Source organism: Hipposideros armiger, unplaced genomic scaffold (assembly GCF_001890085.2).
Source record: "Hipposideros armiger isolate ML-2016 unplaced genomic scaffold, ASM189008v1 scaffold_136, whole genome shotgun sequence".
Classification (NCBI taxonomy): Eukaryota; Metazoa; Chordata; class Mammalia; order Chiroptera; family Hipposideridae; genus Hipposideros; species Hipposideros armiger.
In genome coordinates this window covers 2,597,855-2,619,776 of record NW_017731486.1, presented here as the reverse complement: position 1 = coordinate 2,619,776, position 21,922 = coordinate 2,597,855, and the positions used below count along the sequence as shown (strand labels likewise).

At 40.0% G+C, this 21,922-nt stretch overlaps 1 protein-coding gene across 5 annotated transcripts in view; it reads left to right on the top strand.

The window, feature by feature from the left end:
- Positions 1-21,922, top strand: part of PTPRM (protein tyrosine phosphatase receptor type M) — a 672,175-nt gene that overhangs the window by 546,368 nt on the left and 103,885 nt on the right. For all 5 annotated transcript variants that reach the window (XM_019649948.1, XM_019649947.1, XM_019649950.1 and 2 more), the window contains one exon: positions 10,668-10,755. In XM_019649948.1, coding sequence (XP_019505493.1) covers positions 10,668-10,755 — 88 coding nt within the window. The remainder of the gene's footprint in view (positions 1-10,667; positions 10,756-21,922) is intronic.

The following is a 21,922-nucleotide window of genomic DNA, read 5'->3' as shown; positions in this document are numbered from 1 at the left end:
ATTTTTTAAAGGGTGGAAAAAGTAAAGGGGAGTAAGAGATTCAAATTTCCAGGTATAAAACAAATAAGTCATGGGAATATAATGTACAGTATAGGGAATATAGTCAGTAATGTTGTGATAGCGTGTTACAGTATCAGATGGTTGCTGGTCTTATCATGGTGATCACTTCTTTAGGTATATAAATGTTGAATAACTCTGGTATACATCTGAAACTAATATAATATTGTATATTAGCCATATTTTAATAGGTTTTTTAAGAGTAGAAATTGAACTCTGACAGAGTAAACTGAGATGCAGTTATTCTTCACTAAACTGTTTAAAAGGTATTTCTAGCCTTGATTTCAAAATTTCTAAAATAATTCTTCCTTCTAAATTTTTATCTTTAATCGCCATGACTTAGGTACTACAGGAAGAGCCCGGGAATTATGCAGATAGGTTTTATAAATTAATCAATGTCAAACAGAGAGTCACAAATCTCTCATTAAAATTTCTTTTTCTACTACACTTATTCATCTCCATGTCTGTCATGTCTCAAAAAGTATCCTTAGATTTTTAGTCACATTTGATGGAGCTGATATGCTTGATTTCTGAGGAAAGGACTTTTTAAAACTCACAGCTCTCCAAGAAATGCCTTGAAAAGGATGTTTGATTTTTTATTAACAGAGCACAAAACAGCAATAGCCCCACTTCTAAACACTATATAGAATCAGTGGGAGGAAAGTATAGAGCCACAGAGGAAAAATTGTCAGGGAAACAGTAACAAAAAATGGCAGCAAAGTCGGTAGGATTTATTGTCTTCAAAGTCTCAAGCTTTAATATTAGAACAAGGGCAGTAATTGCTAGTGCTTATCGAACACTTACTGTGCCCTAGGTGTGCTGCACCAGTTGAGTCTCCCTGTCCTTATGACTGCCATGTTGTCAGCAGGGAGACTTGCTAGGTTTTCAAATAGGAAAGTGGCAAGTGTCCAGGTGTTTTTTTAAAAGACCACTCTGGGAGAAGTGTGTAACTGGAGGACAATGAAGCACCAGATAGGAAGCTACTGCAATAATGATAAGTAGGAACTCAACTTTTCTGGCTGCTCTCAGAAGGAAAGGAGCAGCTAGATTTCTGCAAAAACATCTATTTGTTCTCTAGATGTTTTAAGGATGCCTTTTTCCAAAGAGGGACTCTTGCTTGTCTCTGAAGATCTGGGCACCGTTAGCAAGGCTCACTGACAAATTACTCTTCCAAAGCAGGTGCAGAGGTGGAAGAAATTACAGTTCTCGAGTGGTATTAACATCTCAAACCCTGGCAATATCTGCATCTGAGGGAAAATGAAAATTGCGATCTCTCTGAAATATGGGTGGCAATTCTGGAGGTAGGGCCCAGACCTAGAATGATTTAGAGAAACTACAAAGCAATTGAATCAGATATTTTCACCTGCCTCTTAAACAGAGCAGTCTTCTTTTTGGTACCATCTGTGACAAGGTGCTCATCATTATTTTGATACCCCATCCAATCACTGTGGCCTCCTTAGAGTTTCCAAGGTAATGCAGTGAAGACAGGGCAGGTCCAGGCCGGCCGAGTGGTGCGATCATTAAGAACTGGCTTGGGACGCCAGAGGGCCCCGGTTTGGATCCCACATATGAGGGCCAGTGACACTGCCTTCCACAGCTAAGATGCTGATAAACAGCTCAACCTGGAGCTGGGCTGCCGTGAGTCACCGGCGACGGCATAGGCTGCAGCCCGTGGCAGTGGGTTGAGCGGCATGAGCGGCCAGCAGCCGCAGTGAGCGGCCATCCAGAAGCCAGCGACTGATCTGCCTCGCCCAGGAAGAGCGCAATGATGGTGCCAACTTGGGCCAGTGAAGCAACGTCCTCCACAGCTAGACTGAAGAACAAAATGACAGCAACTTGTCTGTTCCCCTTCCCCTAATTCCCCAGAGCTGTTCCCATCCCCCAATTCCCCAATAAAAATCTTTAAAAAAAAAAAAAAAAGACAGGGCAGGTCCAAGTTCCAGCATCTTTGCAGAATTAATTAATCTTGTGATGTACACCATAATCAAGAGATAGGCAATGCCCAACCCAAAAAAGAAAACTTTATCCAAGATTTATATAATGAATATAAACACTGCCATAAATCTCTTGCAGTCCATCCCCTCCACTACCCCAGGACTCAGGGCATATTGAGCAGCACAGACCCTATCAGGACCATCTAGAAGACTGAGTCTGAAAAGGCAGCCTTTGAGTTTGAAATTGAGGCATATCCTTCTCCTAATGGGCCCTTAATCCCTTTAGGGACAAGTGCCAGGGAACCAGGCATTCCCCCAAACTCAGCTGCCTCTGCAGCATCATGGGTGAGAACTTCACATGTAGGAAGTGGACGCATCCAGCCCTGAGAAGACATCCTGGACAGAGGAGGCAGGGCACTGCTGGGAACTGGGACATCTTGATCATTAAGTTCTCTTCTGGGGAACAAAGGGAAGAGGAATGCAGGCCAGGAGAGAGTTGAATGTCCCCAAATAGTTACTCTCTGCTCAACTGGAACTCACCCCAATTATATCATAATAGCCCCCTTTTTAAAGCTGCCTTACTGTGCACCAGTCTCAATAATTCCACAGAATACTGGCCTTGTCCAAGGAAAGTTTAGCAATAGCCAATCCTCCATGGTTACTGCCTCCACATTTTCTTCTGTCACTCAGTAGAAGAGTCATTTTTTTCTCTCTGGCCACTTTATCAGTGGTTTGCGGATGTTTTCTGCTTTGATACACTTGAGGGATATGCCACTTCATGAACGAGAGCTTACTACTGCAGTGATTCTGTAGGTGGAAAGAAAGGGAACTTTGAAATTGGGCAAATTAAAAAAAAACAGGTAGATTGAGGGTCCCTTCAGGGTGCACGTGGCTCATGTCCCTGGGAAAATCACTGTACAGACAGTAACGGGACTGTGTGTAACTGATCAGGATTATTCTATAAAAAGGGGAAACCAGAAGTGCTTGGTGGCTTATGACCCAAAGCAAGGGTGACTTCAGAATGTTGCATGTGCAATGCAATGCAATGCAGTGGACACACAGTCATGTGTTCTCAGCCAGCCTTGCAGCCAAGTACAAGGAACCCTGGGTTCAGAATTGGACAGCCTCAGTTACAGGTCCCAGCTCTTATGCTTACTGGCTGCATCATCTCAGGCAAGCCACTTCATGCCTTTAATCCTAAATTTCCTTATGTCGGCAACAGGAATAAAAAGGCTGACCTGATATAGCTTCAAAACCCATAAGCATATGATTCCAGAAGTGTAAGCTATTGCTGTAAAAAGTCACTCATTCAGAGTAACATTCAACAGAATAAAATAACATAATCTAAAGCTCAACCAAACATCTGGGGGAATGTTTCTGGACACAAAAACATCACATAATTTTTTAGGCTGCAAACCTCAATTCCATTATCAAAAGAGAAAGAGCTGTTAGGTGAAGGAAGACAATGTGACAACTATTGCCAAGCTCATCACCCGCCTGGATCCTGCAAAATAGAAAAATTTTGCAAAATTTGGGGTTTGATTAAGTTGCAAAAAAACATGGTCATTTGAAGTGCTGAGATAGATTAGCAGCTTCTTAAAAATATCAGCATGTCAACATTTAGATTTCAATTGGTTTAGAAACAACACAATTTGTGTGTCTAGTTTTTGCCCAGTTCTCACTACTTTTGTCCTTAAAGCATCACATGCTCCCTTTGGCTGCCTCTGTCTAGAACATTGGATAATGACAGTGACTGGTGACCATGCTGCCACTGGGCCTGAGGTTCTGGGGCCACCTTCCTATCGGCACCCCACTCTGTGGCCCGTCAGGCATTTAGATGTCTTCCATTGCTTTAGTACAATAGCAATAAATAGTTTATATGGACCTAATAAAATGCAGCTCTTGGAAGAACCTAAAGAGAAGTGTGAGCAGAAAACAAAGACAGTTCAGAGACTGCATGCTCCAGTGAGTTCATCTTCCTTCTTTCAGGGTGAAGATTTTAGTCATTTTATGTGCATGGTTTTATTCATATGAGAAAGGGAAGAAAAATTCCATTTCAGAAGCTTCTTAAAAAAACTTGACCCTGCACTGCCTGAAAACACACAGCCCATTTTGTACAGCCTTTACCTGCATCTTTTTCTTCCTGGCAGCTTTTCTGTTGAATAGAATTTTTTTTCTCCTTTTTTAATATCTGGGAGCTGTGGCATTTTAAACAGACTGTATCATTTTGGAGTAATATTCTCTTGAGGTGGGCAACCGAGATGTATAATTATATCCTATGGAAAATGATGGTGGTATGAGGGGTGGGAGAGGAAGTGATTGAATCACAAAAACATGTTTGCTATTCAGACAAAAATGACTGTGTGCGGGATGTTCGATTTCCTTCTGCTCTGTGCCCATGGAGAGTGCAGCATCCTAAAGTGGAGAAGTCATTGGTATTCACTGGAGCTTGCCTTGTTTCATTTTTATTGTTTCAGAGACGTATTACTCTTTCAGAGTTGTTCCCAGGTTTGCTGCCTTCTCTCAGTATATATGAGCTAAGTTAGTCAGAGGAAACACTTTAATTACATTTTAAGTAGAGTTAAACCATAAGTATATTTATGAAAATTCTAGCAGAAGGTACAGTGAGACCATTAACTCAAATCCCCAAAATGCATAAAGTGGTTTTCTCATAATAAAAAGTCCATAGTTGGTGTGTTAAATTGTATCTGCATATTAAAAATCTGCCCTAAACACTAAATATTGCCTAAATGTGCATATTATATTTAAAATTCCTCCTACAAAATGTGTGCTGTGATCATGGGCCATCATGGTCTGTGTCCCAAGCTCGTCCTTATATGGCTGCTCCCAGGATGGGAAGTCAGTCATCAGTTGCTACGTGGTGATTTTTCCCATGCTTCTCTCACTCATCGCCTCTGCTCTCTCTGTCAGCCTCTTTTTTCAAAGTCACGCCTATGCTTTGGTTGAATTTGATTTTCATGAATCTACTCATAGTTTTTTTCAAGCCAAAATTTGAGAAATTAAGGAGGAGTTATAGGTTGTACTTAAACTTGAACATATAAGTTTATTTCTGGCATAGGGAGATGTAAGTAAGGAGCAAATAAGCAGAGTATCCCGAGTGGCAAGCTGCTAGTCATTGGCACATGCTTAGGAATTGATCTGATTCTTTCCGGGAACAGAGTTCTCTCTTACCACTAGGATTCAAAACATGTTTGGCTTTACTTCCAACAAATGTGATAGGAACCGCTGTTCTCTAAATACCGCATAAATTATGTGGCAATTACTTATTTCCCAAGAATATTGGTTCAGAGTAGAGTTCTCCTCAAAGTTCTCCTATTTTCTTGAAGATAAGTAAAAAATAGCTAAAGAACCTTTTGCTCATGCCCAAAGAAAAAATTCACAGGAGAAAATTGTATAAAATATGTATTGATTTGCTTTAATGATTGTTTAGCAAAACTACCTAATTTTCCTCAGGCATATTTTGCTGGTGGGTTTATTAGTGACCATCTGTTCATCTCATGGTCTGCCTAAATAAATAAATAAATAAATAAATAAATAAATAAATAAATAAATAAATAAATAAATAAAAATAAAGGAGGTTGATCACAGAATAGTCAGGGAAGTCACAGTCTCTCAAGAGAACAAGGAATGGAGGATGTACCTCTGCTGTCCCTGGAGTCGCGCATCTGTGCCATGTCTCACTGTGGATCACAGGAAGCAGTCCTCTATCCCATTGGTGACCTGCATTCCTGCACTGATTATTATTCTTGCTTAGAACTCCCAAATCGGGAATGCAACCAAGGGCTCACAGTATAAAAGATCCATATGTCTGCTTATTACAGTATTATTTACAATGGCCAAGATATTGAGGCAACCTGGGTGTCCCCAAATGAATGAATTGATAAAGAAGAGGTGGTACATATATACAATGGAATATTACTCATCTATAAAAAAGAATGAAATCTTGCCATCTGCAGCAACGTGGATGGACCTAGAGGGTGTTGTGTTGACTGGAGTAAGTTAGACAGAGAGAGACAAATGCCATATGATTTCACTTATATGTGGAATCTAAAGAACAAAATAAATGAACAATAAAACAGAAACAAACTCATAGATACAGAGAACATTCTGATGGTTGCCAGCTGGGAGGGGGGTTGGGTGGGTGAAAAGGGGTAAGGGATTAAGAAGTGCAAATTGGTAGTTACAAAATAATCATGGGGGTGTAAAGTATAGCATAAGGAATATAGTCAGTAGTATTATAATAACTGTATGATGTCAGATGGGTACTAGACTTATCAGGGTGATCACTTTGTAAGTTACACAAATGTCTAATCACTGTGTTGTACACCTGAAACTCATATAATAATGTGTGTCAACTGTAATTGAAAAATAAAATAATTACTAAAAAAAAGACCCACATTTCATTCACAGATTCTCTAACTGCCCAGGGTTCTAGAGCTATAGATAAAGTTTTATTTTCTAACTCGAAATGTAAACAGTTGACTTTTGTGCTACTTTAGGCATAAGAGGGAGTCTAAAGTCTAAGGTAAATATTTTCTCAGATACTTCCAATATGCTAATAGAAAGCCATAACATTTAAAAGTGAGTCCATCTTAGAATAAAAAAAAAAACTCTCCATATCAAAAGGAAACCAAGTCCAAGTTAGCTGATCCAGAAATTCCTCTTTCCTCTTTCTGGGCTCCCAATAGGCATATTACTTATTTTCCAAGCCAAGGATAAAGAAAGACACATGGGTTTGATAATGCAAATGTATTCATAGGGAGATTGGCTACATAATTGCAAGCAGAACTGTTCCAGAGAATGAAAGACTCGGTCACCATAGGTCACCATATTCGTAGGGAGCCAGGAGACTATGGATGGCAATAGTCATCTGATCTTTTTCTTGGAATAGCTCTTTGTTTGTTTTGCTTTTGTTTAAGAAAAAAACACATTTGCTACTAAAGTGACTCATAATTCCTGGATAGGAAGCTGGGGAGGCTCCTGGCAAGAGCTCCGACTTCTGCTATTACCCTCCTGCTGTTGCTTCTCTGTGATAAGAAAATTTCCTATTTTGTAATTCTTATATTCTCTTATATTCTCTTGTTGTAAATCTTCATTTAGAAACAAGGAGATATGATCAAAGCATGGAAAACCATTGTTGGTCATGTGCATTTGAGATGATTTAACACTGGTTTTCTCTTCGAAGTCCTTATCAGGGTAGGGGTGGAACAGAAAGACCAGAGGATTAAGAGTTAGAAAACGTTGAGGTCTGACACAGGTTGGCCTATTATGAGCTGGTGGTGGTCTTTCTTCATCTAATGTCTCTCACTTGTAAAGCAAGGAAGCCGTCGCTCTGTGCCTGATTCTCGTGAGGATTAGTTGAATCGAAGGACTTGTTCATTCTGCAAGCGCTTATTGATACTCACCATAATTAATGCAGGGAAATGGATAGCTCTGGGGCCCCACCCTTATGTAAACCTATTGGGAACTACGATTAGTCCCAAATGTAAGGAGATAGTTGTCTTTTCATTGTAGATTTGTGTCTGTTTCCTGGTGATCAGTTAAATGAAAACCATCAAAGTAAAATAACTGTTTTTAGGGCCGGCTGAGTGGCGCGATGGTTGGGGGCTGGCTTGGGATGCCAGAGGGCCCCGGTTCAGATCCCACATGTGAGGGCCAGTGACGCTGCCCTCCACGGCTGAGATGCTGTGCAGCGGCTTGGCCTGGAGCTGGGCTGCCGAGAGTTGCCGGTGATGGCCTAGGCTGCAGCCCCTGTGGCAGTGGGTTGCCATGAGCTACCACATGTAGCCAGCAGCCAGCGTGAGTGGCCAGAAGCCACAGTGAGCGGCTGTCCAGAAGCCGGCGACTGATCTGCCTCGCCCGGGAGGAGCGCAATGATGGTGCTAACTTGGGCAGGTGGGGCGGCGTCCTCCACAACTGGACTGAAGAGCAAGGGGACAGCAGCTTGTCTGTTCCCCTTCCCCCAAATCCCCAGCACTGTTCCCATCCCCCCAATTCCCCAATAAAACTCTTTTAAAAAATAACTGTTTTTAAAAGCAGGGTGTATTAGAAGTCCTGTGATTACCACAAATGCTAAAGAAACACAACTGTGATGTGAACATTGTCCTCCACAGGAGAGCACCTATTTTTTGAGAGAGGGAAGAGACACAGGGGGCGTGCTGTGGCTTTGCCTAAGGTGACCTAGGAACACTTTCTTTTACTATTATAGTTGAACAAGTGACTCTTACCCTAACCCATCATTGACCCCTCTCCTCCCTCTTTTCCTATGCGCGCGCACGCGCGCGCGTGCGCGCACACACACACACACACACACACACACACACACACACACACACACACACTGTGATAATATTAACTAGTGGCCATGGATCTACTGGAAGATGTCAAGCTCTCCCTCAAAGTGGCTTATCTTCTTCATCTTCAAAAAAAATCTGAAAACTTGTAGATGGGTAGAAAAGACAGAGGGAAATGAAATTGGAAATTACATCACCACAAACTCAAATTAGAATTAGGTTGTTATATGGGAAGTCAAATAATAGTTATAATTCAACTGTAAAATAATTGTCATTTGTAGAGTAACAAAGACACTATTCAGAAAAAGAGTATTCCTTAAAATCCCTAAAGCTATTTTTAAATGTATGTTTTATAGCAGAATAGAAATTATATGTCTGAATAAACCCTCTGATGCTATAATGGTCTTGTTCTAGATAGAATTAACTAGTGCACTTACTGCTAGTGTTTCTATTTACTTAATTTGTTAATAACATGAAAGTGTTTTTACTTGTATTTGTCCTGCATTATACAGTATTTTCCCCTTCAATTAGAAATGTATGGTGTGGATCTATTACTATAGCTATAGGTATATAGTACATTGGGTTCTGATCTGCCCCCATGTTTTTTTCCAAATGAATATAATGTAAAAACTATTATGATAATAAGGTATCAACGATGATAATGACTACAGTACCTTAAATGACTATGAATAATTTAAAACTCTCACCCTTATGCTTGTGGTGTTACGTTTTCAGAAGCTCTTGCGTATCATAAATTGCTGTGTCCTCCTTGCTGTTTTGTTGTGTGGAAATACTCGTGCGAGTGGGATAATGTGGGGACAGGGCTCTTTTCCAACCAGTCTCTGATAAGTGCTAAGCTATACGGTAACAATATCAATATACAGCAGGTCACGAACAAAATGTAGACTTTACAACTGTGGCAGAATGAAATCTGCAAACTGTGCATACCCAGGTTTCCTAATCATTTGAACCCCTCACACACTTAAGCCACAGGAGTAAAATTTTATTTTGAGACCAAAGCCACACAGACTGTCCCAAATACCGAAGTTGTTCATTCATTCAGTAATTAATTAATGACCAGATTCCTGCCATGAGGCATAGCATAGGCTCATGCAAACAGAAATGACTACCACACAGCCCTTGTCCTCAGGGAGTCCACAGTGGGGTGGCAGAGACAGTAGAATGTGCTGAGCACCACCCACTGTGTGGTCAGGCCTGTGTGACGTGCAGGTGGCAGGGCTCACCATCTGGTCTGTAAGCAGATGTGGTCTCCCTACTGCAGCAGTACTAAGGAGCAGTTTAGTTAATAAGGCATAACAGGGCCCATAAAAAAGAATAATAAATAGGTTCTGTTGAACCACAGACTAATCACTAAGTATTGGTAATTGGTGGAAATGACCACTAGGGCCAAATACCATTGCTGAAATGGAAATTAGGGAAGTAAAAAAGAATGTCAGATGTAAAGAGAGAATTTGGAGAGCCATCTGGAGCATGTTAGAGGATGTGAGTTCCTGGCCCTAAAGCATTTCAGAATGGCATTCATTTATCTGCTCTAGCTATGCCTTCTTCCTTCTTTTCTCCTCTTCTTTCTCAGTTGGTGCCAAGAAGTATAAGAGTAGTTATGGCAAAGACAAGAAATCAGTTTTACTAAATGTTTCTTGCTACCATCCCTCTCATTAGCTCCTTATATAGTCGACCACATGAAGGTAAAATGGAGCATGGACTAAAGTGGAAATAAAAGTCCCAGATTTTTCTTTCACTTGTCAACTGATAGCAGAGGATATTTTCACTATAACTTGAACAGAAAAAAATATATATCTGACTAACAACAGGAAGATTAAAGACCCTGGTATAATAATGCCAAACCCTTAAATAAATTGATATCTACACTCCATTAAAAATGAAAATAAAACTAGCAGAATTTATTACAGGATTTTAGCCTTGAAGTCATGAAATCTTAGCTTACCTACTTTCACAGTTTTAACCAAATATAACTTTCTTTCAGTTAGCAATTGAGAAGAAAAATGATAATTTCATATCTCTTAGGAGAATATTGAAAATGACAATATAATTCAGAAACAGAGAGAAATGTTCAATTTTTCTGCATTTTTAATGGATTGTATTGTACAGATAAATTGTAGGATTATTCTTCAGCCCCATCCATGTTTGTAACATATTAGCTAAAGGAAAACAAAAATATTTAAGATACAAAGTACTTGAATAATCTATTATCTCATTCCTGTGAACATTCCTTTTCCTTCTTGACCCTTGTACGTTTTTTTAAGAACATCCTCCATTGTTAAGATCCTTTGTTTACTGCGCCAGATTGTAATTCTTAATGTCACTTTTCTCTTTCTTCCAGAGCTTCTTTGAAGGGCAGTCTGCACCATGGGACTCTGCTAAGAAAGATGAGAACAGAATGAAGAACAGATATGGGAATATCATTGCATGTAAGTGCTGATGGTGTGATTGTGTTGTAGTATAACTTTCTTTTTGCATCTGCTAAGATTGACCACCAGTCTCACTGTGAATTTACAGTGCAATTACTGCCTTTGTCCTGCTGGAAGAGCTGGTGTCATGTTCATATTAAAGAAAAGAAAAACTACCTAAATGCCCCCACTATGTCAATGGATCTTGCTATGGGGCTAGTTTTACTTTTAGATTTAAGGTTTGGGTAACATAGGTAATGTCAAAATGCTGAGAAAGAAATGCATTTTAGAATGAGAAAACATAATAGTCCTAATGTTTCCCAGCTGCTACACGGGAAGGAATAGAATAATGATGCACAGCATGCCTTGATGCAAGCAGCTCAAAGTCCTCTGTGAACATTAACTCATTAATCCTCCAGACACTTGGGTTAGGTAGGTCAGTAATAGCCCCATTTTAAGGACAGGAAACTGAAACTCAGAAGTTAAATGATAGTCCCCCTATCACAGCACTCATTAGGAAAAGAGCTAGGCTTGTATCTCAGAAATTCCCAGTTCCTGTGGAACTGAATGTTACCAATCCATAATGCCTTGGACGGTTTTTAAATTGAGCCCAACCTCATTAATGTTCCGTAACGATGCTGAGACGCATGGTAGATTGATGAGCCTCTTTCTCCCATGGCTGAAGCCATCCATCCCCTGCATTAAACTGCTCTAAGTCAGCCATACTGCACCAAGTCCTGACAAGGTCTTAACAGAATTAATACTGTTCTAAATATATGTAAATTAAAACAACAACAACAATAAAATGTAGGAATAGACCTGGAGAGCATCTAGCTTATCATGTCTTACAAAAAAGCAAACTTGGTTTGGACAGTCCAGGGGAGCAATATATTAGCTTTATTGATTGTGAGAGTGCAGTTAAATTGTATTTGCCTGAGTTAACATTTCTTAGTAGAGCAACAGAGATTTTATAGCAGCACTACCCAATAGTATTCTCTGTGATTGTAGAAATGGCCAGTGTCTGTGCTCTCCAATGCAGTGGCCACTCACCATGTGAACACTTGAAATATGGCTAGTGCAACTGAAGAACTGAATTTTGGTGTGGTTTTTTTTTTTAATTGAACTTCTTATTTTGAGATAATTGCAGAGCCACATGTAGTTGTAAAAATAATACAGTGATATTGTATATGCTTTACCCATTTTCCCCCAATGGTAATATCTTGCAAAAGTATAGTATATAGTATATAACATGCAGTATGTAGTATATAGTGTATACTGTATAGTATATAGTATAGAGTTTATAAACAAAATATCAGCGCTGATACAGTCAAGTACAGTTCATTTGCATCACCACAAGAATCCTTAATATTGCTGTTTTATAGCCACACCCACTTTCCCCTCCTTAATCCTTAGAAACCACTAATATCTTCTTGATTTCTATATTTTTGTCATTCCAAGCATGCTATATAAATTATACATTATGTAACCTTCTGGGATTGGCTATTTTTCACTTGGCAAAATTCTCTAGAGATTCATGCAGGTTGTTGCACATATGAATAGTTCATTACTTTTCATTACCAAGTAATATTCCCTGTTATAGTTGTACCATATGTTTTTAATTTGTTATTAAAGTATAGTTTATATATAAGATTATGTAACTTTCAGATGTACAACATAGTTATTCAACATTTATATGCCTTATGAAGTGATCACCCTGATAGATCTCGTAATCATCCATCAACATATGGTTATTACAATACTCCTGACTATATTCCCTATCTATACATTATACACCCATGACTTATTGATTTCTTTAATTATATTTTTCAATTACAGTTGGTAGTCAATATTATTTTATATTAGTTTCAAATATACAACATAGTGGTTAAACATTTATATAACTTATGCAGTGATCCCCCTGATTAGTCTAGTACCTACCTAGCACTATACGTAGTTATTGCAACATTACTGACTATATTCTCTATGCTGTACTTTACATCCCCATGACTACTTTATAACTACCAATTTGTATTTCTTAATACTTTTTCCTTTTTCATCCAACTCCCCAGTCTACCTCCCCTCTGGCAACCATCAGTTTGTTCTCTATATCTATGAATCTGTTTCTGTTTTGTTTTGTTTGTTCATTTGTTTTTTGTTTTTTATTTCTGTTTTTAGATTCCACACATAAGTGAAATCATGTGTATTTGTCTTTCGCTGTCTGACTTATTTCACTTAGCATAATACTCTCTAGGTACATCCATGTCACAAATGGCAAGATTTCATTCTTTTTTATGGCTGAGTAATAGCCCATTGCATATATGTACCACATTTCCTTTATCCATTCATCTATTTTGGCTATTGTGAATAATGCTGCAATGAATGTAGAAGTGCATATATATTTTCGAATTATTATTTTTGTTTTTTTCAGATAGATACCCAGAAGTGGAAATTCTGGGTCATAAGGTAGTTCTATTTTTAGTTTTTTGAAGTGGGAACTGAGTTTTAAATTGTACTTAATTTTAATTATTTTGAATTTCAATACTGAGCTGTCAAGGCACAGAGAGGGAAAACATTATTTCTTGCCAGAGAGTGGTCATGGGACTATAGCTCATTCCAATGTTGATCAATATATAGTTGACCAATATAGATCATTCCAAGTTCCTTCACATTCCCTGGGAGCCCACTGAAGGTGTGCACTGTTAAAAGAATTCAGATTTTCTTTTAATGGCTTACAGGATCTTTCCCAGGAGTTCCCTCAGCTCTGAGAAAAACTCCAAGGGGATTCACAAGGTAAAATGAGGAATTCCCAGCAGTGCCCTGGGAACCCCTACACACAAATCAAGTGCAAGGGGTTGCTGATAAGCAAGGGGTGCTGAGTGTAAGACAGTATCAGTGGGGTGTGATTTCAGATGTGCTCAGAAATCCAGCTGGCCATTGTTCAATATAGCTTTGTTCAATATGCTACTTCTTGATGCATAGTTTAATTCCTGCAATTGATAGGCACTTGAGAAATATTTTTGAATGATTAATGAAAACAATAATAAAAGCTAGCATTTGCTGAGCACTTACTATATGCCAGACACCACTCTAAGCCCTTTACACATATTAACTCACTCCCTGTTACCATGAAATAGATAATATTTTTGCATCTATTTTACAGGTGAGGAAACTGAGGCATAAAGAAGGTAAACGGGTTACACAGTTAGTAAGATATGGAGACAGGATTCCAACCCAGGAGCAGCTTTTATAACCACTAACAATCGGTCCCTACCTGCTTGTCACTGTGCCTGACGTTTTAGCCACTATCATAGTCTACACAGGCCAATGTCGATGACAGGAGGCACCTTAAGGAAACTTTTGCCCTTCCCTCCCCATCCTTTATCTCCCCAAGCCATACCAAATTAATATACAGACTAAAAATTGCACCTGCTATTGAACAGCAGCTTCAAGCTAAGTCCTCTAGTCTCCAGGCTGACCCCTGTGTCCTCCTGCACAGAAATGCAGGAGCTGACACTGGTAAAGGCCTCCTGCAGTTCTTTTTGATGGCTTTGTGTCTGTTATCTAAGAAAGATATTGGGGCCAGTGTCTAGTTTATCTATTAATTGTACCCATTATCACTCATTGTCACCTAGCTCGGCATGGGGCCAAGGGGAACAGGATGTCAGAGGACATTTAATAATGGGCTAAGTGTGGGACATGCAGCCGGCTGACAGAGCTGCCTGCATCATGCTGGAATGGTGCTGCCGGATGACTCACGGAGGGCAAGGGCCAGTGTGTTGGAATGTGGGGTGGGAAGGGGAGCCCAGCCAAAAAGAATCGTGGCTTAACTTACCTCCCAACATTACTGTGATCAAAATGTAAACTGTCTTTTTCATAAGGACATTTAAAACCCACAAATTCTATACAAATGTAACTATTTTAATTCTACTAAGTGCTGTCCTCATTTTCAAGTTGAGGCATGGGGAGACAAAGTGACTTGTCTGTGATCACGTGAATAGGTAGTTGTCCTTTTATGACTTAAAAAAATGATCTTCTAGTTTAATTATTTAGAAAAGTTTGTTTTTATAGATTCAGGTAGAGCCATCACCCCTCCAGGCAAACATGGATTGCTTCCTTTCTGTGAAAAGTCTGCAAGCTCATGAAGGCATTGCAAGCAGCTTCTCTCATGTAAAGTTCTATTCAGCCTCCAGACATCCTGCTCACTTTGTCTCAGCCTGGACCTGCTGGGTACTGGATGTGCAGTTGGTTTCCACAGAAACACTGAATCCCATTCCTCTAGTTTATTTCTTCTCACAGCTGGACTGATAGTATGTGGTTAAGTAGATCTAATAATTCATCCCTTCATTCCACAAATATTTATTGATCATTTACTGTTTTCCGGACACTGTGCTAGGCACCATTATAGAAAGATGACTAAACCTAATTGGGACTGCCCTCCTAACAATACAGTCCAATGCAGGATTTGGCATATTCTTTCTGTAAAAGGCCAGATAATAAATATTTTAGGCTTTGCAGACCTGCCAGTCTCAGCTCAGCTCCTCAGCCTTTGTGTTGAATGTAAAAGCAGCCATTGACAATACATAAATGAGTGGGCTGCCTTCCAATAAAACTTTATTTTCAAATCAGGCAATGGACTGGATTCAACCCGCAGGCTGTAGTTTGCTGACACCAAATTTAGTGGAGAACAGATCCCGCCAGGAGAACTTGTCATTCTATCACCCAGGGTACATTCGTTCCACCACAAAGATCATCTTCAACTGTCAAGGCCCTGCCCTTAGGACCGATGATTTCATCACCCTGTATGTAAGCACTGGATGCGATGTGGTCTGTGCATCTAGCAGAATGTTGTCAGAGGCAGAAAAAGTTTAAATCTAGCTCCTACCCCCATGAATTTACAGTCTACGTGCTAGCCCCGATTAAAAGGCACATAAGACTACTAGGAGAAGGATAATGACTCACGAGGAAAGACCTTTTAGGCAAAAGAGAACATTGGATTAGGAATCAGAAGATACAGTTTGGAACCTTTGCCCCACCATGTGCTAGCCAAGTGACTTTGGGCAAGTCCTGAGCCTTCTCAATGTCACAGTTTCCTAAGAACACCACCGATTGTGAAAATCAACTGAAATGCCACATTAAAAACAACATTGATTGCTGTTGCCTGAAAAACAAATGACATCGTTTCTTCTTCATTATTCCTGCATTACTCTTTACCTTTCTTCAGCTTAGTGGATTCAGTAGGTCATTTAAAATGGAAAATAAAATCAGTATTTGGAAGTCTCAAGTTCAAAGCTGGTAGGTGACTACAAATTCCACCGTGCTCCCTAATTGTCAGCAAGACTGCACAGCAATCCAGTTCCTAGTGTGCTGTTGACTCTAGGTTCCATTTCAAGGTAGTTTGCATGGCCATTGCCTTTTCCTGATCTCTGGGGCTGATTTTCTAGCTCTCACCTGCTCTCTGTTCTCCCCTTCCTGTGCTCATTCAGTGTTTCTTCATCAGGTCACATTGTTTTTGTGCCTTTCTAGGGACAATGTCAAAAAGAGGCCTCTCTGCCCCTGCTACTCTATCCAATCCCCTAATCTGACCTCTCAACTTCTGTGGCAACAAGAAGCCTTTGCCTGTTCACACATTATCTCTTTTTCCATGTATTTTTAAAATAAAAAATTATATATATATACACACACACACACACACACACACACAAAAAAAAAAGATGCACAACAGGATGATTTGTTGTACATATGCATAGTGAAATGATTACTGTAGTCAAGCTAATAAATATATCCTCTTTGTACATAGTTGCAATTTGTGTGTATGGTGGTGAAACCTCTCTTAGCATAGTTCCAGTATTCAGTACAGTATTATTAACCATAGTCACCATATGGTACATTAGACCTCTAGACTTATTCATCCCACATAACTGCAACTTTGTACCCTTTGACCAACATCTCCCTATTTTCCCACCTCCCCAACCCTGGTAACCACTGTTTTAGCCTCTGCTTCTATATATTTGACTTTTTTAGATTTCACAAATAAGTGAGACCATGCAGGTTTTTTTTCTTTCTATGTCTATCTTATTTCACTTAGCTTAATGCCTTCCAGGATTATCCATGTTGTAGCAAATGATTCTTTTCCTCTAGTTTGTTTTCTAAAATCCCTCTACAGTTGTGTGTGATTATTTATATGATTCTATATAAGGCCTGATGATGATATCTCCTGAGACATCACATAGATGTAGACCACCTGCCAAACTATTATTAATGCTTTTAAAATCCAGCATCCAAATCCATAGATGCTACTAGGCTAACTAGGCTGTTTGATACCGCACATGGGCTGCAGAAATAACACTACTGTTGGCTGAAATAGCAGAATTCTCTGGTGCCCACCTTGCCCAGCCTTCATGTTAGACCTCGCACGCTGAGTGTTGTTTCACTAGGTGGGAGGCTCAGTCCAGTGTGAGCTCCCCAGTTGAGTCTGAGGAAGCCACTACAGTGCTTAGGAGCACTGAGAATCATCACTTGGAACTGCTTCATTTGAGACTGTTGGTGTTTTGTTATGGCAGTGAAAATAAATCTGTTGTTAGAGTGTGGAAGGATTTGAGGAATAAAAAGAATAAAGGTACTTATCTAAATCATGCTTATGTATATACCCATATCGGCTATTTCTTTATAGGCATAGAGAAGAGTATTACCATCTTCCCTCCCCTCCCCCTAAAAAGTATGGAATTGCAGATAGATGGCTTCATGGACTAGGAAGCCTGCTTCATAGCGCCTAGGCCTTGGGAATAACACCACTAACTAGGATGAACATTGGGGGGATTCAGCCAACATATCTTATAGATTCTTGTTAGTTATTTTCAGAGAACATAAGAAATGCTTGTAATGATCACATTCGTTGTTTTGCAACAGCGTTTGCATATAAAATGCTTTTAATGGTGAGTGCTTAAAAACTGTTTATTAGCTTTTGCTCTTAAGTAAGTTAAACTTTTTCCTTATTCACACTACAAAGTTGCTGAGCTAGCCCTTTCCAAATATAAACTAATATCCAGTCTACTGCACACACAAGCATCGCCCTCCTGATGCTCTCACCAGTTCCTATATAATTAACTCTGAGCTTAAGACATACACCAGATCTCCCGGCTAATGGCAGCCTCTTGGATCTGGGGGTCCTTGGCAAGGGAGGGGGAGATGGCAGACAATTAGAAATAATAGCCGCAATCTGCAGACCCTTCCTAGGCTCTTCCCCCTTTCTGTGGTCCAGTCAACAAAGACGTATGGATCTGACATGTGCCAGCCTCCATGCCAAGCTGAAGGAGTTCTTTCAGTGGATATTTATTGAGTACCCAAGTGTCAGAGAGAGAGCAGGGAACATGCCCACATAACACTTAACATGTGTGCGGAGCTGACAGAGAAAGAACCACTAAATAAACTGTACAATGAGTATTGTAAAAAGTGAGGCATGTAACACAAATACAGCAGAGAAGGGATATAGAGCAAAGGTTGCAGCTTTTAAATTGTGGTCAAGGAAGGGCTCCCTGAGAGGATGAGATGCAAACAGGACCTGACGCAGGTGACTAAGGGGGCCAGGTGCAGGCAGACAGAGGCCCTGAGGGGGGTGACCCTGCCTCAGCGTGGTGCTGAGGTCAGCAAGGAGCCATGTCACTGGAGCAGAGTGAGTGTGACTAAAGGGAGAGGAGAGAAATGTGAAAACACTGGCATAACCACAGTGAGCCAAAACAGACACAGTCCCTACTCTCAGGGAATTGACATTTCCCATGGGTAGGAGAAGAGAATTAAATGGTTGTACAAATGAACTAAATGATTATACAAATAAGTGAAATAAAATTAAGGGCTACAAAGAAGAGGTACATGGTACTGTGAAACCCCATAATGTGGGGGTTCACTTATTCAGGAGGTGTGGGAAGGCTTCCCTGAGGACATGAGGGACCACTTCCATTGTGAACAGACCCTTCACATAAGGACACCCTTACGTTTGAGGAACTGAAGGAAGGCCAGGTGGACGGAGCTGGGAGAGGTGGGAAAGGGAGGTTGGCCAGAGAGGGCGGGGAAGTTGAAGTCAGACCTGCAGGACTTTTAGGGAAGATTAAGGATATTGGTCTTTATTATAAGAACAAGAGAAACCTCATAGAAGGGTTTTTTGAGGAGAGGGAGTGAGGATTGTTAATTAAATTTGCCTTTGGAAAATTTAATCTAACTGTAAAGTAAAAAATTAATTGGAAGGGGACACTAGTTAAGAGAGTCTTTCAGTAGCCCAGGTGAGATGCAATGATAATGTAGACTATAAAGAAGAGAAGTAGATGGATTCAAGAGACATAATTGGTCAAACTGAATCAACAGGATGTGGGGTAAAGAAGTCAAGTCAGGTGACTTCCATGTTTCTGACTTGCAGGAGGATTGATGGGCAGGTGGATGGATGGACAGATGGAAGGACAGATCATTTACTCAGATGGGTAACCTTGAAAGGGAATCAGATTCGGAGGGGAGCTCAGAAGTAGGAGTGAGGTGGTAACAGGGAATGCTTTTAAGTTGAATCTGGGGGCATATTGAAATGCCTTTGAAATATTCAAAGGAGATGTCAAGTAGGCAGTTATATAGACTGCTTTGGAACCCCAGAGAGAGGGGTCTGGGTTTGAATATAAATTAGTGAATCTTGGGGCATACGGGTGGTGGTTGAAGCCATTGGTGTGGTAAGATTATCGGCAGAGGGAGCATAGAGGACATTAAGAGCCTAGGACCCAGCCTGAAGGGGCTTCAATAATGGGAAATTCTGAGACAAAACTGCCTAACATGTACAAAGGAGCATTGTGCCCTGGAGAAAGGGGCATGTCGATAGTGTCCTGCTGGAAAATCTAGTACAGTGAAGACTCTGACAGAGCAACATGAGGATTACTCATGAACTTAGCAAGAGCTGCTTTGAATGGCATGGGTGAGGGGTGAGGAGGCACGTGAGTGAGGACAGACAACTTTATGAAGGGGAAGAGAGGTGGTCCCTTCTGAGCTTTGGTGTTCATTTTGATTGGGTTACCCATGCCCTCCTACTCCATTTTCCCAGCTTATAGTGAGGTAACTAAGAGGAGAGGGAAACCTTTGACCCAGTCTACTCCTATCCTACCTGATACTTTTAACCAATAACCCAATCTTGATGGCCCCTGCTAAAGACTTCACTTTTCCAGAATTTGTTTTATGGCAACGTGCTTCTCTTTGCAAATTGAGCCACTCCAATAGTTTCACTTTTGAGGAACCTACCACTGTCATATCTAGCTTAGGTATAAAAGCAACTGAAGGGAGGAGGGAGGATGGAGTTTAACTAAATAAGAATGGTCTTTCTGGAGAGCTTTTGAAATTAAAATTCAGGTGGAGAGTAAGGGAGAAACATCGACACACCATGTTTAGGAAGGCAAAGAGTAAATCTAGAAAAATCAAGCAAAATAAAAAAAAGTTGTGGGTCCTGCCAGGATTCTGAAGAATAAAGAGTAAGAGTCTCTGACAGAGGGTCTAAGTAAAAAAGAGGAACAGGAAAGACTAAGTAACATGTAAAACCAACAAGAGCAAAGCTTAACACGGAGCCAACCACCACTATACTCAAAGGTTCCTCATTTGCTTCATGCTCAGAACCTGTGTAGCCTGAGCCCCCAGGTGGGCACAAGCAGGAACACCATCCTGGAGTAGAGATCAGAGGGGTAGGACACCAAGCACTTCCCAACAGTTACTTGGCTTTTGGGCATCTTGTACCTTGAAACCAGTTCAGCGGCAAGAATGTAACCACAGGAGGAGCGAAGCCATTATTTGCAGATAACTTGTAATTAAAATTAATTTCAAGTCTCCTCTCAGAGGGTAAATGTTACTTAGATCATTGTGTTTCCAATTAAGTATGTTATCAATATTTAGCAGAAAGATAGAATTGGTTGGAGGTGAAAGATCATCAATGACATACTCGACTCCTGCTGCTGTAATAATATCTAATCACATACAAGCAAGGCTATTACCCATATCTATTGTGTTTAATATGAAAATGTTAAAATATTTGAAGCTACTTAGCAGTATTTTAAACATAATGTTACTTGATGAAAAGGGCATAAGTAACATTTTTTAGGGACTTACAGCATAGAGACCTGCTTAAATCCCAAATTACCCACCTCTGATCTATGAATGCAGGTATGCATGAATGCATACATATACATACATGAATGAATACATGCATGCATGCATGCACATAAATACACACGTGCATACATACATGAGTGCATGCATGCATATACATATACAAATAAGAGGAAAAGCACCAGCAGATTATAATTTTTCAGCAGTGAGCAAAGATTTGTTATGCTTTATGCCATGTCTTTATGTGCCTGTTTCTTACCCCAAATTTCATGCCCTATTTCATGTAGTAAAGGCCTTTTTAAAAAAAATATTTTATTGGGGAATTGAGGGAGGGGAACAGCATTGAGGAATTGGGGAAGGGGAACAGACAAGCTGCTGTCCTCCTGTTCTTCAGTCCAGTTGTGGAGGATGTTGCCCCACGGGCCTATAGTGGTATTATCATTGTGCTCTGTCTTTATTTTGAAAGAAAGAGGATGGCAACAAGGCTTTCTGCAGATTGAGTTTCTCAAAATGTCAGTTTCTTACCTTTCTTGATGGGGTAACATTGAGTTGTGATCATAATATAAACATTAGTTGGACTTCGATCATATACCAGTCATCCATGGCTAAACAGGTTTCCTTTTTTCCCAATTATAAAAGCATTTTCCATTAAAGAAAAAGTGTGCAGTAATGAAAAGTTGGGGGAAATTTCCCAGAACTTTATCAACTAAATTCAAACCCTGCTAACATTTATTTTTCTGCTTCCTTCAAACCTTTTTTTCTTCTATGCCTTGAAGTTGTTGACTTTATTTTTTAAAATAAAGATAGATTTATTGGTTTTTTGTGATGATAAAGACAGTATAAACTGTACAGACAATTGAAGTAGTACATAAAATCGTAATGATGAAAGTAAATATCAATCCAAAATTTACCACCCAGCAGAAACCCCATCCTTTCAGTTATCCCACCATGCATTCCCACACACATATACAAATACATAGATTATTTCATATAAATAGACTCTAATGAGACATGGTGCTTTGTAACCTGCTCTACTTCACTCTACAATATGTCACAGAGTTCTTTCCAG